Here is a 19,543-nt window from a genome sequence, read left to right on the forward strand (position 1 = left end):
GATGACTCGACCCGAGTTTGTGCCATAGGGGTTATTCACTCAGTTGAACTCGACCTGTTATGAATACTCTTTGTTTATAAGGAAACAACCCGTTTAAAAAAACAAAATATATTTCTACATATATTTCACGTCCTTCAAAGATCACAACACATCCATTTTTTTTTATAGATAAAAGTTCCTAAAAACCAAATTACATGATACTGCTAGTTCTGGACTCCAGATTACTAGTACAGTTTGAAAACACATGAGTCGCCTCATAGTTAGATAACATTAAGTCTCCTGTGATAAATGGTATTAAGTAGTTTATATTGTTTCCATGCCAATATTTAGTAGAAATACTACCTGTGCTAATCATAGCCATATTTACAGACAAAGAATTTGCAGTTCTGTTTGACATCACCATCTCCTCTGTCTTACAACTTAGCATCCTTTTGAACTCTCTTCTAGTCTAGGGAATTAAAGAAATGTTCTTTTTCCTTTGTCATTTAATCAGTTGATTTAAATTCAGCACTCTCAATTTTTTTGAACTTGCACTAATCTTTGAAAATGCTATTTTTATTTTATTTTTGAAGAGGATTGTGTGCTTTGTTAAATTAATACTATCATTTCTGTTTGAATCATATAAATATGTGTTTAGTCGTTAATTGAAGAGTAAATTGAAGAGTAGAAAATCAACCATCATCAAGATTTAAATATTTGATCAAACAGTCAAGCCTCGGATGATCACTTTCTTGGGGTCTTCAATGGGTCCAAAAACAAGATCACTTCTTTGCCCACTGAATTGGATATAAACCCTAATCATCGATCCTTTTCACAAAGCAACCGACCTCCACGTGATGTGATTTGTCTTTTATTTACAGAAATTATGAAAGAAGAAAATGAAGTTTTCTCTTTTGTCAGAAGGGGCTGTATAGGAAATATACACTCAAACCTGTGCAGGGATATCTACAACTAAAAGGCTATTATGGTCTTTCCGTATCACCGTGGATAACAGCTGCAATCTAAGAATACTTGTAAACAAGGGTTGTTCAGGTGTTTTGACGCCAACAACATATTTAGATGTAGCGATTTCTCTTCATCTAAACAACTTTGTTTACAGCGACAGGTTTCCGCGCGTGCCATTCACATGAGCAACTAAAATAAATAAACACGTATTTTATTAATAATTAAAAACAAAAAAGAGTAATTTTTATGAAATTATAAAAGATGTCGGGACATGTGTATGGAGAATGTTCTGACACCCTTGCCCAAAGATTCTAAAAAAAAAAAAAACAATAATACGTGTATTCTTATTTATTTACCTGTTTATCTTTATATTTTTTAATTTTCCTTTATTATTTCCTATTTTCAATCCTCTTAACAATTTTGGGCAGTTTTTAATACTTGCATTTTTATTAACATTATAAATAGGTAAATAATTATGGATAGTCAAGTAACTGTAGTTTTCTTAATATTGTCTTATTTTATTAATAGTTTAAATATATATATATATATATATATATATATATATATATTTATGAAATTAAACGATGTCGGGACATGTATGTGAAGAATGTCCCGACACCCTTGCCCAAGATTAAATTTACCTATTCATTTAATCAGTTGATTTAAATTCAACACTCTCAATTTTTTTTGAACTTGCACTAATCTTTGAAAATGCTCTTTTTATTTTATTTTTGAAGGGTATTATGTGCTTTGTCAAATTAATACTATCATTTCTGTTTGAATCATATAAATATGTGTTTAGTCGTAAATTGAAGAGTAGAAAATCAACCATCATCAAGATTTAAAGATTTGATCAAACAAGCCTCTGATGATATCTTTCTTGGGGTCTTAAATGGGTCCAAAAACAAGCTCACTTCTTTTCCCACTGGATTGGATATAAACCCTAATCATCGATCCTTTTTACAAAGAAACTGACCTCCACGTGATGTGATTTGTCTTTTATTTACAGAAATTATGAAAGAAGAAAATGAAGTTTTATCTTTTGTCAGAAGGGGATGTACAGGAAATATCCACTCAAACATGTGCAAGGAATATCTACAACTAAAAGGCTATTATGGTCTTTCCGTATCACCGTGGATAACAGCTGCACACTAAGAATAATTGTAAACAAGGGTTATTCAGGTGTTTTGGCGCCAACAACATATTTAGATGTAGTGATTTCTCTTCATCTGAACAACTTTGTTTACAATGACAAGTTTCCGCGCGTACCATTCACATGCGTGACTAAAATAAATAAACACATATTTTATTAATAATTAAAAACAAAATAGAATAATTTTTATGAAATTATAAAAGATGTCGGGACATGTGTATGGAGAATGTTCCGACACCCTTGCCCAGAGATTCTAAAAAAAACAAAACAATAAGACTATATTCTTATTTATTTACCTGTTTACCTTTATATTTTTTAATTTTTCTTTATTATTTCCTATTTACAATCCTCTTATTAACATTATAAATAGGTAAATAATTATGGATAGTCAAGTAACTATGGTTTCCTTAATACTGTCTTATTTTATTAATAATTTAAAAATATATATATATATATATTTATGAAATTAGACGATGTCGGGACATGTATGTGAAGAATGTCCCGACACCCTTATCCATGATTAGTTTTGCCTATTCATTTAATCAGTTGATTTAAATTCAACACTCTCAATTTTTTTTAACTTGCACTAATATTTGAAAATGCTATTTTTATTTTATTTTTGAAGGGGATTGTGTGCTTTGTCAAATTAATACTATCATTTCTGTTTGAATCATACAAATATGCGTTTAGTCGTTAATTGAAGAGTAAATTGAAGAGTAGAAAATCAACCATCATCAAGATTTAAAGATTTGATCAAACAATCAAGCCTCTGATGGTCTCTTTCTTGGGGTCTTCAACGGGTCCAAAAACAAGCTCACTTCTTTGCCCACTGGATTGGATATAAACCCTAATCATCAATCATTTTCACAAAGCAACTGACCTCCATGTGATGTGATTTGTCTTTTATTTACAGAAATTATGAAAGAAGAAAAATAAAGTTTTATCTTTTGTCAGAAGGGGCTGTACAGGAAATATCCACTCAAACCTGTGCAGGGAATATCTACAACTATAAGGCTATTATGGTCTTTCCGTATCACCGTGGATAACAGCTGCACGTTAAGAATAATTGTAAACAAGGGTTGTTCAGATGTCGTGGACCCAACAACATATTTCGATGCAGCCATTTCTCTTCACCTGAACAACCTTGTTTCCAATGACAGGTTTCCGCGCGTGCCATTCACATGCGTGACAGATGCTTCCACCCCACACCAAATCACATCATGGAAGAACATCAAAGATTGTGATGCTCCCTATAATTTAGTCAACAGATGTTCCCTTCTCCATAAAGTTTTGATTTGATCGTTTGTTGTTCCTGTGGTCTAAAGGTGTTCTGTTGTTTGCAGGGTCACACCAGATTCCGACGTGCACAAAACTAGTGATGACAACCTTCCCATTGCTGATTTGTTTAAGAGGAAAAAGGGCAAGGAGAAGGTGAAGGCCACAAGGTTTATAGACATAGACAACCATGACTCAGAAGAAGAGTATCTCTTTGGTTACTGTAGTGATTTTGATGAGTACCCTTCTGTAAAAGAAGACCGGGTATTTGACATTGACCGCTGGGACACTGAGAAGGTGAAGGCTACTCACCACAATGTTGCATTCCTTGAAAGTCCATGTCTTTCTTGCGTAGAAAATCATTCTTCTACGAGGATCGGTTCGTCCAATTTGAACTGTAATGGTGATGATACTATCACCATTTTTCAAAGGCAGAGTAGGAAAGATAAAGAGAAGGGGATAAAACACAATACTGAATCATGTGATAGTCCATGTGTTTCTAACGTGGAAGAATCAAAACCAGAATACCAAAACCCAACTAGCCCAGATTATCTAAGAGGTATCAATTCTGAAGCTAACCCGGATTTCTATGAAAATTATGCATACACTCCTCCTCCTGAATATCTCGATGTAGACAGGTCAGTTGACGTTGAGAACTGCGATAACGATGATGCATTATGATTTGAATACCCTTATAGCTCAGAGGGAGAGTCAATTCCAAGTGATGCAGAAGATGAATGCGGTGATATCCCATCCCTGAGACCTATAAATCTTTTTGCAAATAAAACACCGGGATGCAGTTCAAACGTATCAGATGCTTCAGGCATGAAGGCAATGGATAAGGGGGCTCAATTTGAATGGATAGTGAGGAATGTAAAGAAGTACATAAAAGAAGACATTCAAACCAAAACCTCAACAATTAGGATCAAACTTTTGAGTGAGACGAAGGTAAAGATTGCATACTTGAATGCACGCCGTGCAAGAATTAGATGCCTTGAAGACATGTATGGCTCTTTTGAAGAAAGCTTCAGGTACTTCTACTGACTTGTATGTATGTATGATATGTGTTATGTTTTGCACAAAGTAATCTTGTTGGATATTTGATGATGATTAATAATGTTTTTTTGACAAGGATTTGTAGAATGGAGGTGAGGGCATGATCTTCTCTTCACACTTTTTCATTTCTTTTTTAATTGTCTTGTTTTCTCTTACACCATATATATTTCTTAATACTAGGTTTACATAATATTTTTGTCATAATAATGTCTAGTTGTCATTGTTTGTCTCAGGTTATTGTCTCAGCTATGCAGTGAGATTAGGGACAATAACCCGGGGAGCATTGTAACTTTGATCAGCAACGAAAAGACTAAACAGTTTGAAGGGTTGTGCATTGCTTACAAGGCATCTCTACAAGGTTTTCAGGATGGATGCAGACCAGTTATAACATTAGAGAGCTCGCCACTCTGGGGAAAATATGGCGGCGCCGTATTATCGGCTACTTCAATCGATGCGAACAATGGCATGTTTCCTGTTGCCATTTACATATGCATGTCTACATGTTTTGATACCTGGGACAAGTTTCTTTCCATTATCGCATCGTCTCTGAATAAAGTGGGCAAGAAGATTTCATTTTTTCCGAGATTTGACCGCTTTTCTAAAGGTGAGACATTGTACTCTTCTATGTATTCATTACTACATAGCAAGAATGTTTAAATTTGTCTAATGAACTTGAATGTTTTCCTTTCAGGCTGCCAACTGGCTGTTCAGAAGCATTTTAAGAATCAACCCCAAAGAATTTGCCCCGATCAATTGGATAGGGAATTGAAGAATACAAATTTTGGAAACGAATTTTTCCATTACAATCGTGTACGCGCAGCAGGCACTGAGTACAATCGCCGAGGTTTTGAATTGAAAATGGATGAGCTGCGAAGCATTTCTCCATTGGTTGCGCAGTGGTTAGAAAGATTAGGCGAAGGATGGGCTAGACATCAGTTTGAAGTTACTTCCAATTTCCACATGTCTAACATCCTAGGTGTGGCGTTCAACAAGTGGGTTAAAGAGTTGAGGTGTTTACCCATATGCAATTGGGTAAGGAGCTATGAAGGTCAGCTTTTTAAGTTGTTTGATATGAGATCTCGTAAATTTACCAGTAGTTGGCGGAATCTAGTTCCTAAAGCTCATGATCAGGTTTGGAAAATAAGAAATAGTATAATATGGTTTACTGTCGATCCTCAAACTCTAAATAATGATGTACGGTCTGTGAAGGAGAATTGTAGTGAAAGTTGTTTTGAAATTGATTTGAAAAAAAGAGAATGCACCTGCGGTGAATGGCAAGTATCACGTATACCTTGTGTGCACGCGATGGCCGTTATTGTAAAAGAAGCACCAGCAAAAGAAGCCCACGGAAAGGTTGAAAGGTAAGTTTTTTTTGTTTTATTTTGTTTTGTTTTGACATTCATAATTATTTTGTATTCCTTAACAGTTAGGTACTAACACTATTTTTAATCTTGTTAGCTATGTTGATGAATGCTACACTATGAAGATGTACAAGGCATCATATGCCGGTACTATTAACCAAATCATGACAGAAAGGCTGCCGGAAACCCGAACCGTTCTCAATCCACCACTACTTAAAGATCCTAGAAACAAGACTCCTGTAATAAGTAGACAAGTTGAAGGATCGACTGCTCGGCGGGTGTTGTGTTTTTAAGATGTGTGTGTTCTTAAGTTAAAAGTGCTGAAAATGTGAATGTAACATTGTCTATTTGGGGACTATCAGTTACTTCCACAGATAAAAAGAATATATGTCCCCAACAACAATTTTTTATGCTTTTATGTAGGAGTCTTTCTTCTTGCGGATGATTCTTGTTTACATAGTGAGTTCAATGACAAGACAAGTCTCTGCATTTAAGAGCTGTAAGGCTATTATGGTCTTTCCGAAGTGTCGTGCATAAGAGCTGCACACAAAGAATAATTGTAAACAAGGGTTGTTCAGATGTATTGGATCCAACAGCAAATTTCGATGTAGCCATTTCTCTTCACCTGAACAACCTTGTTTACAATAACAGGTTTCCGCGCGTGCCAAGATGCTTCCACCCTACACCAAACTGAACTAGAAGATGTTTCTCCCCTTGGTCTTTATCTCCCATATCGACTCGAGTTTTCATTTCGTTTCTTTTTTCCTTTGTCATTTAATCTGTTGATTTAAATTCAACATTTTCATTTTTTTTTTGAACTTGAACGACCACAGCGTAAAAGAAACAGTGCAGATTATGAATACATTTATGATGTTTTAATGCAATTGGCTTTTCTTTGGTTTCATCAGATCTGTCACATACTTTATTAGTACTTAAATCTTTAATTCTCTGGGCATACTTCCAACTTTAATATAAAAGTAACTAAAATAAATAAGCACATACTAGTAATTAAAAAAAAAGAATAATTTTTATTAAATTATAAAAGATGTCGGGACATGCTTATGAAGAATGTCCTGACACCCTAAACAATAAGGTGTGACATAAGAAATTAGAAAATGAAGTTTTTTCATTTCTCAAAAGGGGACCGTACAGGAAATATCCACTCAAACCTGTGCAGGATATATACGCAGCTAGAAACCAGGGAATATCTACAACTATAAGGCTATTGTGGTCTTTCCGTTTCACCGTGGAGAAACGCTGCACGCTAAGAATAATTGTAAACAAGGATTGCTCAGATGTATTGGACCCAACATCATATTTCTATGTAGCCATTTCTCTTCACCAGAACAACCTTGTTTACAATGACGACATTCCGCGCGTGCCATTCACATGCGTGACAGGTGCTTCCACCCCACACCAAACTGAACTAGAGGATGTTTCTCCCCTTGGTCTCTATCTCCCATCTCTACTTGAAACAGATCTTTTTGCCTATATCATTTAATCAGTTGATTTAAATTCTACACTCTCAACTTAGCACTAATCTTTGAAAATGCTATTTTTATTTTATTTTTGAAGGGGATTGTGTGCTTTGTCAAATTAATACTATCATTTCTGTTTGAATCATATAAATATGTATTTAGTCGCTAATTGAAGTGTAAATTGAAGAGTAGAAAATCAACCATCATTAAGATTTAAAGATTCGATCAAACAGTCAAGCCTCTGATGATCTCTTTCTTGGGGTCTTCAATGGGTCCAAAAACAAGCTCACTTCTTTCCCCACTGGATTGGATATAAACCCTAATCATCAATCCTTTTCACAAAGCAACTGACCTCCATGTAATGTGATTTGTCTTTTATTTACAGAAATTATGTAAGAAGAAAATGAAGTCTTATCTTTTGTTAGAAGGGGTTGTACAGGAAATATCCACTCAAACATGTGCACGGAATATCTACAACTATAAGGCTATTATGTTCTTTCCGTATCACCGTGGATAACAGCTGCACGCTAAGAATAATTGTAAACAAGGGTTATTCAGGTGTTTTGGCGCCAACATCATATTTAGATGTAGCGATTTCTCTTCATCTGAACAACCTTGTTTACAATGACAGGTTTCCGCGCGTGTCATTCACATGCGTGACTAAAATAAATAAACACATATTTTATTAATAATTAAAAACAAAAAAGAATAATTTTTATGAAATTATAAAAGATGTCGGGACATGTGTATGGAGAATGTTCCGACACCCTTGCCCAAAGATTCTAAAAAAAAAAAAATTAGACGTGTATTCTTATTTATTTACCTGTTTACCTTTATATTTTTTAATTTTCCTTTATTATTTCCTATTTACAATCCTCTTAACAATTTTGGGAAGTTTTTAATACTTGCATTTTTATTAACATTATAAATAGGTAAATAATTATGGATAGTCAAGTAACTATGGTTTCCTTAGTACTGTCTTATTTTATTAATTTAAATATATATATATATATATATATATATATATATATATATATATATTTATGAAATTAGACGATGTCGGGACATGTATGTGAAGAATGTCCCCACACCCTTGACCAAGATTAATTTTGCCTATTCATTTAATTAGTTGATTTAAATTCAACACTCTAAATTTTTTTGAACTTGCACTAATCTTTGAAAATGCTATTTTTATTTTATTTTTGAAGGGGATTGTGTGCTTTGTCAAATTAATACTATCATTTCTGTTTGAATCATATAAATATGTGTTTAGTCGTTAATTGAAGAGTAAATTAAAGAGTAGAAAATCAACCATCATCAAGATTTAAAGATTTGATCAAACAGTCAAGCCTCTGATGATCTCTTTCTTGGGGTCTTCAATGGTTCCAAAAACAAGCTCACTTCTTTGCACACTGGATTGGACATAAACCCTAATCATCAATCCTTTTCACAAAGCAACTGACCTCCATGTGATGTGATTTGTCTTTTATTTACAGAAATTATGAAAGAAGAAAAATAAAGTTGTATCTTTTGTCAGAAGGGGATGTACATGAAATATCCACTGAAACCTGTGCAGGGAATATCTACAACTATAAGGCTATTATGGTCTTTCCGTATCACCATGGATAATAGATGCACGCTAAGAATAATTGTAAACAAGGGTTGTTCAGATGTCGTGGACCCAACAACATATTTCGATGCAGCCATTTCTCTTCACCTGAACAACCTTGTTTACAAGGACAAGTTTCCGCGTGTGCCAAGATGCTTCTACCCACACCAAACTGAACTAGAGGATGTTTCTCCCCTTGGTCTTTATATCCACTCAAGCCTGTGCAGGATATATCCGAAGCTAGAAACCAGGGAATATCTACAACTATTAGGCTATTAAGAGGAAAAAGAGGGTGTACTTGTTTAATTTTCATCAATAATTTACAGTTACCAGCCCATTTCTTCAGCAACACTATTGTGAATGTAACAAGTCAAATCTCCACCCTTTTACCCCCTTCAAGATGCCAAGAAGATAGAAAGCTTTTTCTCTTAGATACATGTGAAGTAGATATGACACGTCTACTTTATTACCAAAAAAAAGTAGAAATAGTACACGTCCGCTTTATTGCCACCTGACAAAGCTAGTGTAGTGTAGTGTCTTCGAGTTCCTTTAAGTCCCTATCAAGTATCAATGAAACTTTGCATGTTTACACTTTCATCCTTACTTTGATTTAGCAGATGTGCCAATGCAGTTGTCAGATTACCTCCCATATTTGCCTAGTTTGTACGTTATCATCTTTACCCATTGTGTTGAATCCGGTCTACTTCAATTAAAGGGTCCAACTAAAGACTATTGTCTATTTTTCTAGTGTGCATCAATTACCCACCGTATTTTTCTAGTGTGCAGCTGCAAGCCACAGTGTATTTGTGTAGCATATAAACATAAGTAAATACGGAGTATGTCCAAAAAGCATGCATAATCAGCCAAATCTAGAAACAAAATTTTTTTATGAACCGGGATCGGTTACATGATTATGATCGGTTACAGGACTGACCATGGAGTTTCCAATCATTACAAATTCCAATAAAGAATCCTAACCATTCCAATCGATTTTCCAAGTAAACTATCTAGTTTAAACGGCCTGGTTTGGATTAAAAGTAGCACAACCCAACCATATAACAAATATATGCAGTCAGCAAAGACATTAATAGCATTTCATTGAAACTGAAAGGGAATAACAATAATAAGTTGAATAAAATACAAGTGAACACTGCGGAGTTGTATTAAAACACCTTTAAATCAACCACAAAATTATTGGGAGTCTGCACAAGGATATTATCAAAACCACTCAATTAATACTATCTCCAAAATTACGGCTACTTTTGAGGTAACCTGAATCTGATTCTGCAAAATATAAAAAAACCCTATGCAATCAGTATTTTGATTTGTAAATAACTGTTAATCCTTTCAGGATCGATAATGGAATTAACAATGGAGGTTGTAGACTCATACCAGCAAGCGTAGGAAACATCCACATGGATTTAGTAAAGTTTTTCAACAAATTCATATAGTTTTAGGGACTTGCATTTCCAGCCAGGATTACCCGGTGGTAGAAGAAAGTTAATTATATTCTATCACAGGGATAACCCTGGCCAGACGTGCTAGCCCATTTGAAGTTTCACACTATATCTTCCAAGTGAGCATTTCTTTCCTGTACCATCTTTAACCTAAGCTCATGTTCTACATCAACCAACAACAGAGAGCAATCTTTTCAAATGGAAAATTCACCTTGGATCACTGAATTGATGTGTTTCCTTTAAAGTTGGTTTTGAACTTATGTTCATTCAACTCCAATAGGCGATGAAACTCACCTATTGGAGTCTGTTAGGCGATGAAACTCCCTCACCCGTTGTGAGACTACTCCACACATTATATTCCTGCAAGGATTAAACTACGTTAGAAGAAAATTATTTCTAATTTTAAACAAAATTAAAAAATGTGATGATGCTACCTTGCCCCATGTGCTCCAAGTAAGCATTTCTTTCCTCTGTCGTCCCCTCTCTATCAGACATAAAATCTAGTTTTTTTTCCTGGACTAGTAATATTTTCTCTTGCATTCCACAACAACTCCTTGAGCTTTATCTTTGTATTTGGTTGTGACAGCTTCAGATTTATCCTCTCGAAGTCTACTGTAAACACAAAAATAAAACTGTTAATAAGAAAATTGATAGCTCTACTAGTACATTCTATGGAGGATTTCCAATTATCAGAGGTAGATAGCCCATCTAAGTTGGAAACCACAAAGATTGGAAAAAACTACTGGAAATAGAATAATCAAATAGCTCAAAAAATTATATACCTGACAAGTGGGTATACAGGGTTATCCCGGTGATAGAAAATAGTTGCGTCATCACGACTGATGCAAGTAAAAAACATGTAAGGTTCGAAGATATATGGGAAGGCATAATTCTAATCAACACTCAGAGGAGCAGGCAGTTTATCAATATTATACATATTTGTCATGTATCCAAATAGAGCACCCCTGTCAAAAGATCCCGATACATGTTTGCTTGATAGGGCAAACGCCCACTTATTCTGCATATGCAATCCAAGCATTAATATAACCCAATAAACCAAACAATGATTTAGTTAAACTTTTAACATACATAACAAAACTTCAACTTAAACATTGACCTATGAAATATCTTTCTAATTCATGGGCCATACCACAAAAAGAAAAGATCAAAATGACCATTGAGGCTTAGTCTACAAATTAAACCTAATGTAAAATTGAAACCAAATTCACCTTGTCAGGGTGATTAGAATCAGAAATCAATCCATGTAATCATCAATTATCTTAAGCATCATCAAACCAATCCAGAAATTGAATGAATATTCACAAAACCTAAAACCCTAAGCAGAAATGAATCCCAAAAACATAACATTCAAAATGACCAATTGAGATTTAAAATCTAAATAAGCGTAGTGTTTCTATTATCTACAATTGAAGTTAGGGTCAAGGTGATTTAGAATCAAAATTCAATCCATGGAATCATCATAGTAAGTTAAATCATGTCAAATCTGATTTAAGAAAAAAAAAGTTTTAACATATCATTACCTTGCTCGATTAAGATTAAACTCCGAAGTTAACGCAATACCTGCACCAGAAATTGAAAAAAAAATCAATAAACTGAAAACCCTAAGCAGAAATGAATGAAGTTTCTCGAAAAAATAACAATCAAAAACCAAATGTACAATTGAAAGACAAATTCACTTTGTCAGGGTGATTAGAATTAGAAATCAATCCATGTAATCTTCAAATTAAATTTAAATCATATCATATCTGGCCTAAAAAAACAAACAAAAAGATAACATTTCAAAACCAATCCAGAAATTGAATGAATATTCACAAAACTTAAAACCCTAAGCAGAAATGAATCCCAAAAACACAACAATCAAATGACCAATTGAGATTTAAAATCTAAATAAGCCTAATGTTTCCATTATCTACAATTGAAACCTTTGTCAGGGTGATTTAGAATCAAAATTCAATCCATGGAATCATCATATTAAGTTAAATCCATGGAATCATCATATTAAGCATCATCAAATTGAATGAATATTCACAAAACTTAAAACCCTAAGCAGAAATGAACCCAAAAACATAACAATCAAAATGACCAATTGAGAAATCAATCTCTAAATAAGCCTAATGTTTCTATTATCTACAATTGAAGTTAGGGTCAGGGTGATTTAGAATCAAAATTAAATCCATGGAATCATCATATTAAGTTAAATCATATAAAATCTGATTTAAGAAGAAAAAAAAAGTTTTAACATATCATTACCTTGCTCGATTAAGATTAAACTCCAAAGTAGCGCAATACCTGCACCAGAAATTGAAAAAAAAATCAATAAACTGGAAACCCTAAGCAGAAGTGAATGAAGATTCTCAAAAACAAAACAATCAAAAACCAACAATCTCACCTTCCAATCTGAGATCAAGTGATTTTGATTATAGCAATAGATTCTTGTTACTCTTCAGATAGAAGGAAATGATTTTGTTTGCAGAGAGAGAGAGAAGGATGGAGTGAGCTACGACGAAAAAGGAGAAAAAAAATAATAGGGTTTCTGCTGGTAAGTTGTTGGTATTTATAGTCTTATCTAGAGTTTCTAATCCAACGGCTGATGCGATCCACTAACGAACGGTTGAGGATTCCCCAGTTCAAGCCCGGCCGACAGTCAATTTTCTTCCTTTGAAAGTCTTTGGAGGATTTTTCCCAGATACCTTTACCATGAGGCCAATTTCCGAAGTAGTCCAACTACATAAAGAGTCACAATTCAATGTAATTTGACCATTGAGTTGCATAAACGAGGAGTCATGACTGTTGGGGAATTTCAATTTTCAATAGCAATCTTATTCCTTAGCTAAAATTTTCAAGCAATCTTACGAGTTTTTTCCGTCAATACCTTTACCACGAGGCCAATCTCCGAAGTAGTCCAACTACATAAAGAGTCACAATTCAATGTAATTTAACCATTGGGTTGCATAAACGAGGAGTCATGACTGTTGGGGAATTTCAATTTTCAATCTATTTATAAAGAATCAATCTTATTCCTTGGCTAAAATTTTCAAGCAATATTATGAGTTTTTTCTCCCAAAAATTGTCAAGCAATCTTATTCCTTCGATGTTTGTTCGAAACAAAAAAATCTTTGAGATGGATTCTTCTGCTAGGGCGAACGGTATGAAACAATTGATATTTCAAACTGTTTTATTCAGTGTAGATCGAAAATTATGAACTTTCCTATTTTTGGAATGATATTAATATAAACTCATTGCTTGGTGTTGTTTTATGAAGAAATCAAGAGACTGATCGCGGAATCGCAAACACTTCTGTCATCCATTGGAGAAAGGATCAACACGGAGAAGGAAAAGGTAACATGTTTACTTAATGATTAAAAAAAAAACTTCTAGCATAATTAGAAGTTATTTGTGAACAAGTTATTTTGTTTATCTTCTTAATAACATTATTCATGCATTGACAATTAGAAGCAATTTTTTTATATTATTTTTGAAATTAGACTTCGTTGAGGCGAAAAGAGATTACACAAGGCTGTCGATTTAAATATAACCAATGCATAATTAGAATATACAAGAAAAATAATTATTTTAGAGTAAATTAAGAATTATGGTCTATTTTTCTTTGGGAGAAAAATAAAACTTTGGGATTATAATTAGTAAACTTATGAGTATATATATATATATATACTAAAAAGAAGGTATTATGATATGCAGACTTGTTTGGTCTTTCATGAGTATATACTAAAAAAAAGGTATTAGTAAAGAAGGTATTAGACTTGTTTATACTGAAAAGAAGACTTTCTTAGACTTTCTTCACAGGAAATATTTTATTTATCCTTCCCTGCAACTATTCCTTATCATTAATAATATGATTATATCATTGGAACATACTGATTTGTCGGTGTCATTAATATGATTTCCCAGCAACTATGATAGTTCAGGATTTTTACATCCTCATTCATCATTTTTTGATTTATACGAAGATATTTGTAAATTATTTATTGTTGCTTATGTAACAGGCACGTACTCTCGGTGATAAGATTAATCAAAATGATATGGAGCTTCTGGAACTCCGAGAATATATAATCAAAGTGAGCAGTCTATATTTTCTTCTCCTTTCTTTTATAGACCTGTAACTTTTGTTTACAAAAGACTAATTATTTCATTTCATGATTCTAGAAACTGGAAAAACACAACCCGGAAATTCTGCCAAATGTAGTTGGAGTAAAGATGGATGATGGACAGAAGGAACTGTAATTTCGGGGAGGGAAGAAAGGCTACTGCGAAGGAAGGCATTCAAGCAGTCCGCTTGATGTAATCACTGCATTGCCATTATCTCTTTTTGTTTTTTCTTCACAGAATTTTAGCTTGTTATTTTTCTTTCTTTTGCTGCAAGTTTGGTAGACAATGTTTTCATTTTGGTGGACAAGTAAGCATGCACGTGCTTCACACGTGCTCTGGTTTTTCCTTTCATGGGACCCTTGAACACCTGACCTATTTTCCCTTTATTCTCTCTTTAGCTGTGATTAGTTTACATATTTACTATTTTAGCCTCACTTAATTTGGATGATATTTTTGATAGTGTTCTAAAATCAAGGGCAATTTCGGGTTTTTCAATTTGCAGCTTCATTCACTGTTCATTAATAGTGTCTAAGAGCAACTGCAGTGGTGCGATCAAAACCAAAGATCAAAGATCAAAAAAAAGACCAAAATTTGGGTTTAGTCCGTGGTGTGACGCAACGGTACATGATTAAAATTTGGTCAGGCGGACTTTAAAAGTCCGCCCCATTAAAATTCCATCAGGCGGACTTTAAAAGTCCGCCCCATCCTTTATAAATTTTAACAGGCGGACTTTAAAAGTCCGCCTCACTCTTTTTTTTTATTTATTTAATTAAAATTTCATCGGGCGTAATTTAAATCTCCGCCCGTTAACAAGCGTACTTTAAATTTACGCCCAGCAACAAGCGTACTTTAAATTTACGCCCGACTATATTAGAATTTGGGATTTGGTCGCGACCATAATTGGTCTGAAATTTGATCTTTGGTCCAAATTTGATCTTTACTCCGTCCCACTGTGTTACGATCTCATCCCATAAATTTGGTTATACTCGCCCACTGTGAATGCTCTAAGGGGTGTTCCCTTTACATACAGTATAGTAAGTATAGTAATAGATGTTTTATTGCAAACAGGGACCATATCAGTGAACTTGTTTTTATTTTCATGCCTTTATGGCTTGATAGTTGCCAGCTCATTTCTTCAGCGACATTATTTCAACAAGTCAAATCTGCACCCTTTTACCTACTTTGGATGCCTAGGAGGTAAAATGCATTTTCGCCTAGCAATCGATTAGATATGCTTCAGCCCAAAAAAAAAAAGTAGATACCGTACCCGTAGGTATGTGTCTACTTTATTACAACCTGACAAAGCTAGTGTAGTGTAGTGTCTTCGAGTTGCTTTAAGTCCCTATCAAGTATCAATGAAAATATGCAGGGTTTACACTGAAGTGACATATCACCCGTTCGTACTACGCGTTACTGCTTTGATTTGATTCAGCAGAAGAGCCAATGCAGGTGTCAGATTACTTTGCATCTTTCCCCCGTTTTGTACGTTATCATGTAAATGTAATTAAAGGAATATCTCTCCCCAAATTTTCATTAAAGACCCTCTTGGGTCCGCAATGCCTGGTATCTTTGGTTTTGTGTTAAATACTCCAAATGTTTAGTTGATTTTTTGGCCAGCCACATAACCTTTGTGATTTTGGCTCTACCCCAAAAATAATGGCAGATAAAGGAAAGAATGTTTTTGGAAAAGAAGGAGATGACATCTCAAGTTCTGGGATATGATTTTTCTTAGGAAGTAATAGTAACCAAGGTGAGAAACACAATAATTTGAGGACGAGCTGGTAGCTGAACAAATTCCGGTACCGGAAGAAAAGGAAGTAATAAAAGAAGTAATATATCAGTGCCCTGTAGATGGTACTGCAGGTCAAATGGCAGTTGAGAATGAAATGATGGAACAAGAAACCTACAATGGGATGATGAATGAATAAGCTTTGAATGAGATAATGGAAGAAGAAGCTCAGAATCGGAGACTGCAAGAAGAAGATGAATACTATTCTGGCAGATACTTCAGCGACGACAGCGATGATCCAGCCAAGTATGACGAGGATGGTAACTGGTATGGCTTTCCAACCATAATGTAGACAATACGAAAATGTTAACCATCCGCAGTCAAAATATTTGCCAGTACGAATATGGACTTAGAGAGATTAGATCGAAGTACTAGAAAAGAAAAAACCGCTTACGTCCATTCGCCTACAAAGTCGTCCGTGCTGAACCTATCTTTGTCCATGATGGTGAGATCGAGTTTATATTGGTGATGTTCATCTCTAATATTATCAGGATACTCCACATCAAATGTAAATTTTTCGTTCCACACTGGTGCTTTTCCTTTTCCTGCATTTGCCAAATTTCGCAGCCTTCACAAAGTACATAACTAGTTAAATGAATGGAATTTCCTTGAATATACATACCACGGGCAACAGTGCTCTTTCCCTTCTGATTACAGAACTGAATTATTACGTAAGGGTCCATTTTTCCTGCAATAACAAGTTCATGCATATGTAAGATCTTGAGTTTAAGAAACTTCACATGGAATGCAATCAAATGCTATTCTTTTTAGTAAAGATACGATGACATACCGAAAAAATCGGTGTCTTTGAGATTAGAAGCATCGACCAGCAAAACCTCTAGTGTACCTCTGGTCATCTGTCTTCCTTTCTGAAACTGTAAACATGAGGACAGAATCACTTGATCATTAGCATGTCCTTAACACAATAGTTCACCGATACGTCTCAAAAATGAATGATGCTAATACCCGACGATAAAGTTGTGTCCAGCTAATTATATATAAACATAAAGCATGATGGTGAAGTACTAAATTAAGCAACTGCTATTACAGATAGTAATCCTGTTTATCAGTTAATTCAAGTGCAAAATAAAAGCCTTCAAACCTGTGTATGCAAAGGAAGCTAACTAATTCACAATCACGACAACAACAAACAAATCATTTACCAGGATCACCATCTGTAGCTCCAGCGTTCATGGTACTAGTGCTGGTTCCTATCTCTGTTCTTAGCAAATCTAATTTGTGGTCAAAAAGAGTCACCACACCCACCAGTATCTGTTTAATCTGTTTAATATCGCACCACATATCTGCCTGCACATCCATCTGGAAGAACCTTTTCAAGTATCTTCTTTGAGTACCTGAGTTGCGAGTAATAATTCCAGGATTTCACACTGCACACTCTTCAACTAGGGCCTTTCCTTCTTTTAATTTCATTATCAATTAGCTTGTTTCTGGCCCTTTATCAATTTGATCTATTCCTTTGATCTCTTCAACTTTGCTTATCACTAATTCTAGAGTGGGATTGAGTTGTTCTATGGAAGGTTTGAAACTTTTCAACCTATTTTTCGCATGAATAACTGATTTCAGTGATCCTGATACTACTGCCCCAAGCACAGCTCCTCCTACTAATTCCGCCATTATTTTGTTTTCGATAAGAAGAGAAGTTATATGATGAGAAAGAATGTACAGGTACAAGGAATCTGTAAGAAGTAGAAAAGTATTTCGCACAGCACGCGGTGCTGAACCATATATATGATATATCCACACCCTAGTTAGTAAGTTCGCGAATGATTCGCGAACGAATTTTTCCGTATCACGAATTTTACCGTCTTATTCGCGTATGTTTGCAACTCCGAATCCAAGTCGCGTATTATGTGGCATTCCCGGTTTATTCGCGAATCGTTCACGAATTTTACGTATCCCGAATGATACGTCCGCTTAATTCGCCATAAATTCTTTAGCTTTTACTTTTCAAAGACTCCACTTTTTGGGCTTTACTGTCTCCCGAGCATACACGACCGAATATTAGACGTGTTGTAATTTTTATGAAACAAAAACGACTGAAGAGATTTGAAGGTGAAGGTGAGAGAGATCTCAAACTCACTAACCAAGCATCTAAACCACCATACGACGTCCTCTTGGATAACTAATGTTGTATATATTATTAATATCATCATATTGAGTTTATTTTTTCCTTAAATAATTCACACATATGCATAAAAATTGGTCTATGACCTTATAAATACAAATTATTTGTTATATATAGATACCGAATTTTCAGAGCCGAACTCACATTTATAAATCGAATTATACACGTACGTATGCCGTTCCGAATTAATGACGAATCACGTCCCGTTGACCGAATTTTGGACCGAATCTGATTTTTACAAAACCGTATAATACTCGTACGTTTGTCGTTCCGTACGTTTGCCGAATCCCGAATTACTAACTAGGATCCACACTGTGTGGTCTTCTCCGAAACTCCCCTCCTGTGTTACCTCTTTCATAGGATCGTAGCTTTTAGTTGTTTGTTTGTTTTTTTAGTTTGTGTTTCTTTTGTGTCTGGCTTAAAAAAAAAAAAAAAAAAATCTATTTATAGAAACCAGGAAACCAATTTATTTTTTTAAAATATCTATTTATAGAAATCAACCTATTATTTAGGGAGGGAGGGGTATATAATTTAGAAAGAAGATGAAGGAATTGTTGTCACATTTCCATTGTCGTGAAGAGATTAAATGAAAAACCTAGGTGAAATTGCACCCACCCATTCCGCAAAAATATTGAAGTTTGGACCGCACTGGTGGTTTCTTGCATTTTGTCAGCACCATAGACGACGCTATCCGCTTAGTTGTTTTATGACATCAACTGAATTTTCATTTACTTCGTCATAAAAATCAAGAACAAATACTCACCAATTATTTTTGAATGGATATCAATTTATCCTTAATCTTACTTTTGAGTGGATATCATTTCATGATGAATCTTCTTTAGTTTCGAGCAGAAGAAACGTCTTCACATATGTCCACATCTTGCCTTTGTATTATGCTTTCGCGGATCATCAATATATGTGTACTGTGTATGTATCCTAATTCCCCTGCTGTACTCTGTAGTTCTATGCTAATCCAATGACTAATAATCTTGTTTTAGGATAAAAAATCTTATGTTTCAATGTAACCATGAGTTACAGTACTTAAACGATGTGTATCTCTCAGTTATTTCAATCTCGTCCATTAGCTACTTCACCGATCAAATAAACACGTCAATTAACTCGCTTTAAAGAAGTGTGCATGTGTTA

At 34.6% G+C, this 19,543-nt stretch overlaps 1 protein-coding gene and 1 long non-coding RNA gene across 8 annotated transcripts; both read right to left on the bottom strand.

The window, feature by feature from the left end:
- Window positions 1-9,944: 9,944 nt before the first annotated feature.
- LOC113290137 lies at window positions 9,945-15,108 on the bottom strand. 6 transcript variants are annotated; one of them, XR_003331432.1, is made up of 7 exons: window positions 12,745-15,108; window positions 12,606-12,644; window positions 11,876-11,915; window positions 11,117-11,352; window positions 10,769-10,946; window positions 10,546-10,694; window positions 9,945-10,161 (listed from the first exon to the last, which is right to left on the bottom strand). It is a non-coding gene; the product is annotated as an uncharacterized LOC113290137 (long non-coding RNA). The 6 variants fall into 6 exon arrangements; XR_003331429.1 differs by having other exon boundaries at window positions 10,270-10,694; XR_003331431.1 differs by lacking the exon at window positions 9,945-10,161 and having other exon boundaries at window positions 10,178-10,694; window positions 12,745-13,079; window positions 13,228-15,108.
- A 430-nt stretch (window positions 15,109-15,538) lies between these two features.
- LOC113290136 (elicitor-responsive protein 1-like) lies at window positions 15,539-17,989 on the bottom strand. 2 transcript variants are annotated; one of them, XM_026539672.1, is made up of 5 exons: window positions 17,415-17,989; window positions 17,042-17,126; window positions 16,874-16,939; window positions 16,646-16,796; window positions 15,539-16,515 (listed from the first exon to the last, which is right to left on the bottom strand). In XM_026539672.1, exons 1-5 carry the CDS (start codon window positions 17,424-17,426, stop codon window positions 16,470-16,472), a joined length of 360 nt encoding a protein of 119 aa, XP_026395457.1. In that variant the 5' UTR covers window positions 17,427-17,989; the 3' UTR covers window positions 15,539-16,469. The 2 variants fall into 2 exon arrangements, with proteins under 2 accessions (XP_026395457.1, XP_026395456.1); XM_026539671.1 differs by having other exon boundaries at window positions 15,539-16,524.
- Between the last annotated feature and the right edge of the window lie 1,554 nt (window positions 17,990-19,543).

Source organism: Papaver somniferum, chromosome 6 (assembly GCF_003573695.1).
Source record: "Papaver somniferum cultivar HN1 chromosome 6, ASM357369v1, whole genome shotgun sequence".
Taxonomy (NCBI): domain Eukaryota; kingdom Viridiplantae; phylum Streptophyta; class Magnoliopsida; order Ranunculales; family Papaveraceae; genus Papaver; species Papaver somniferum.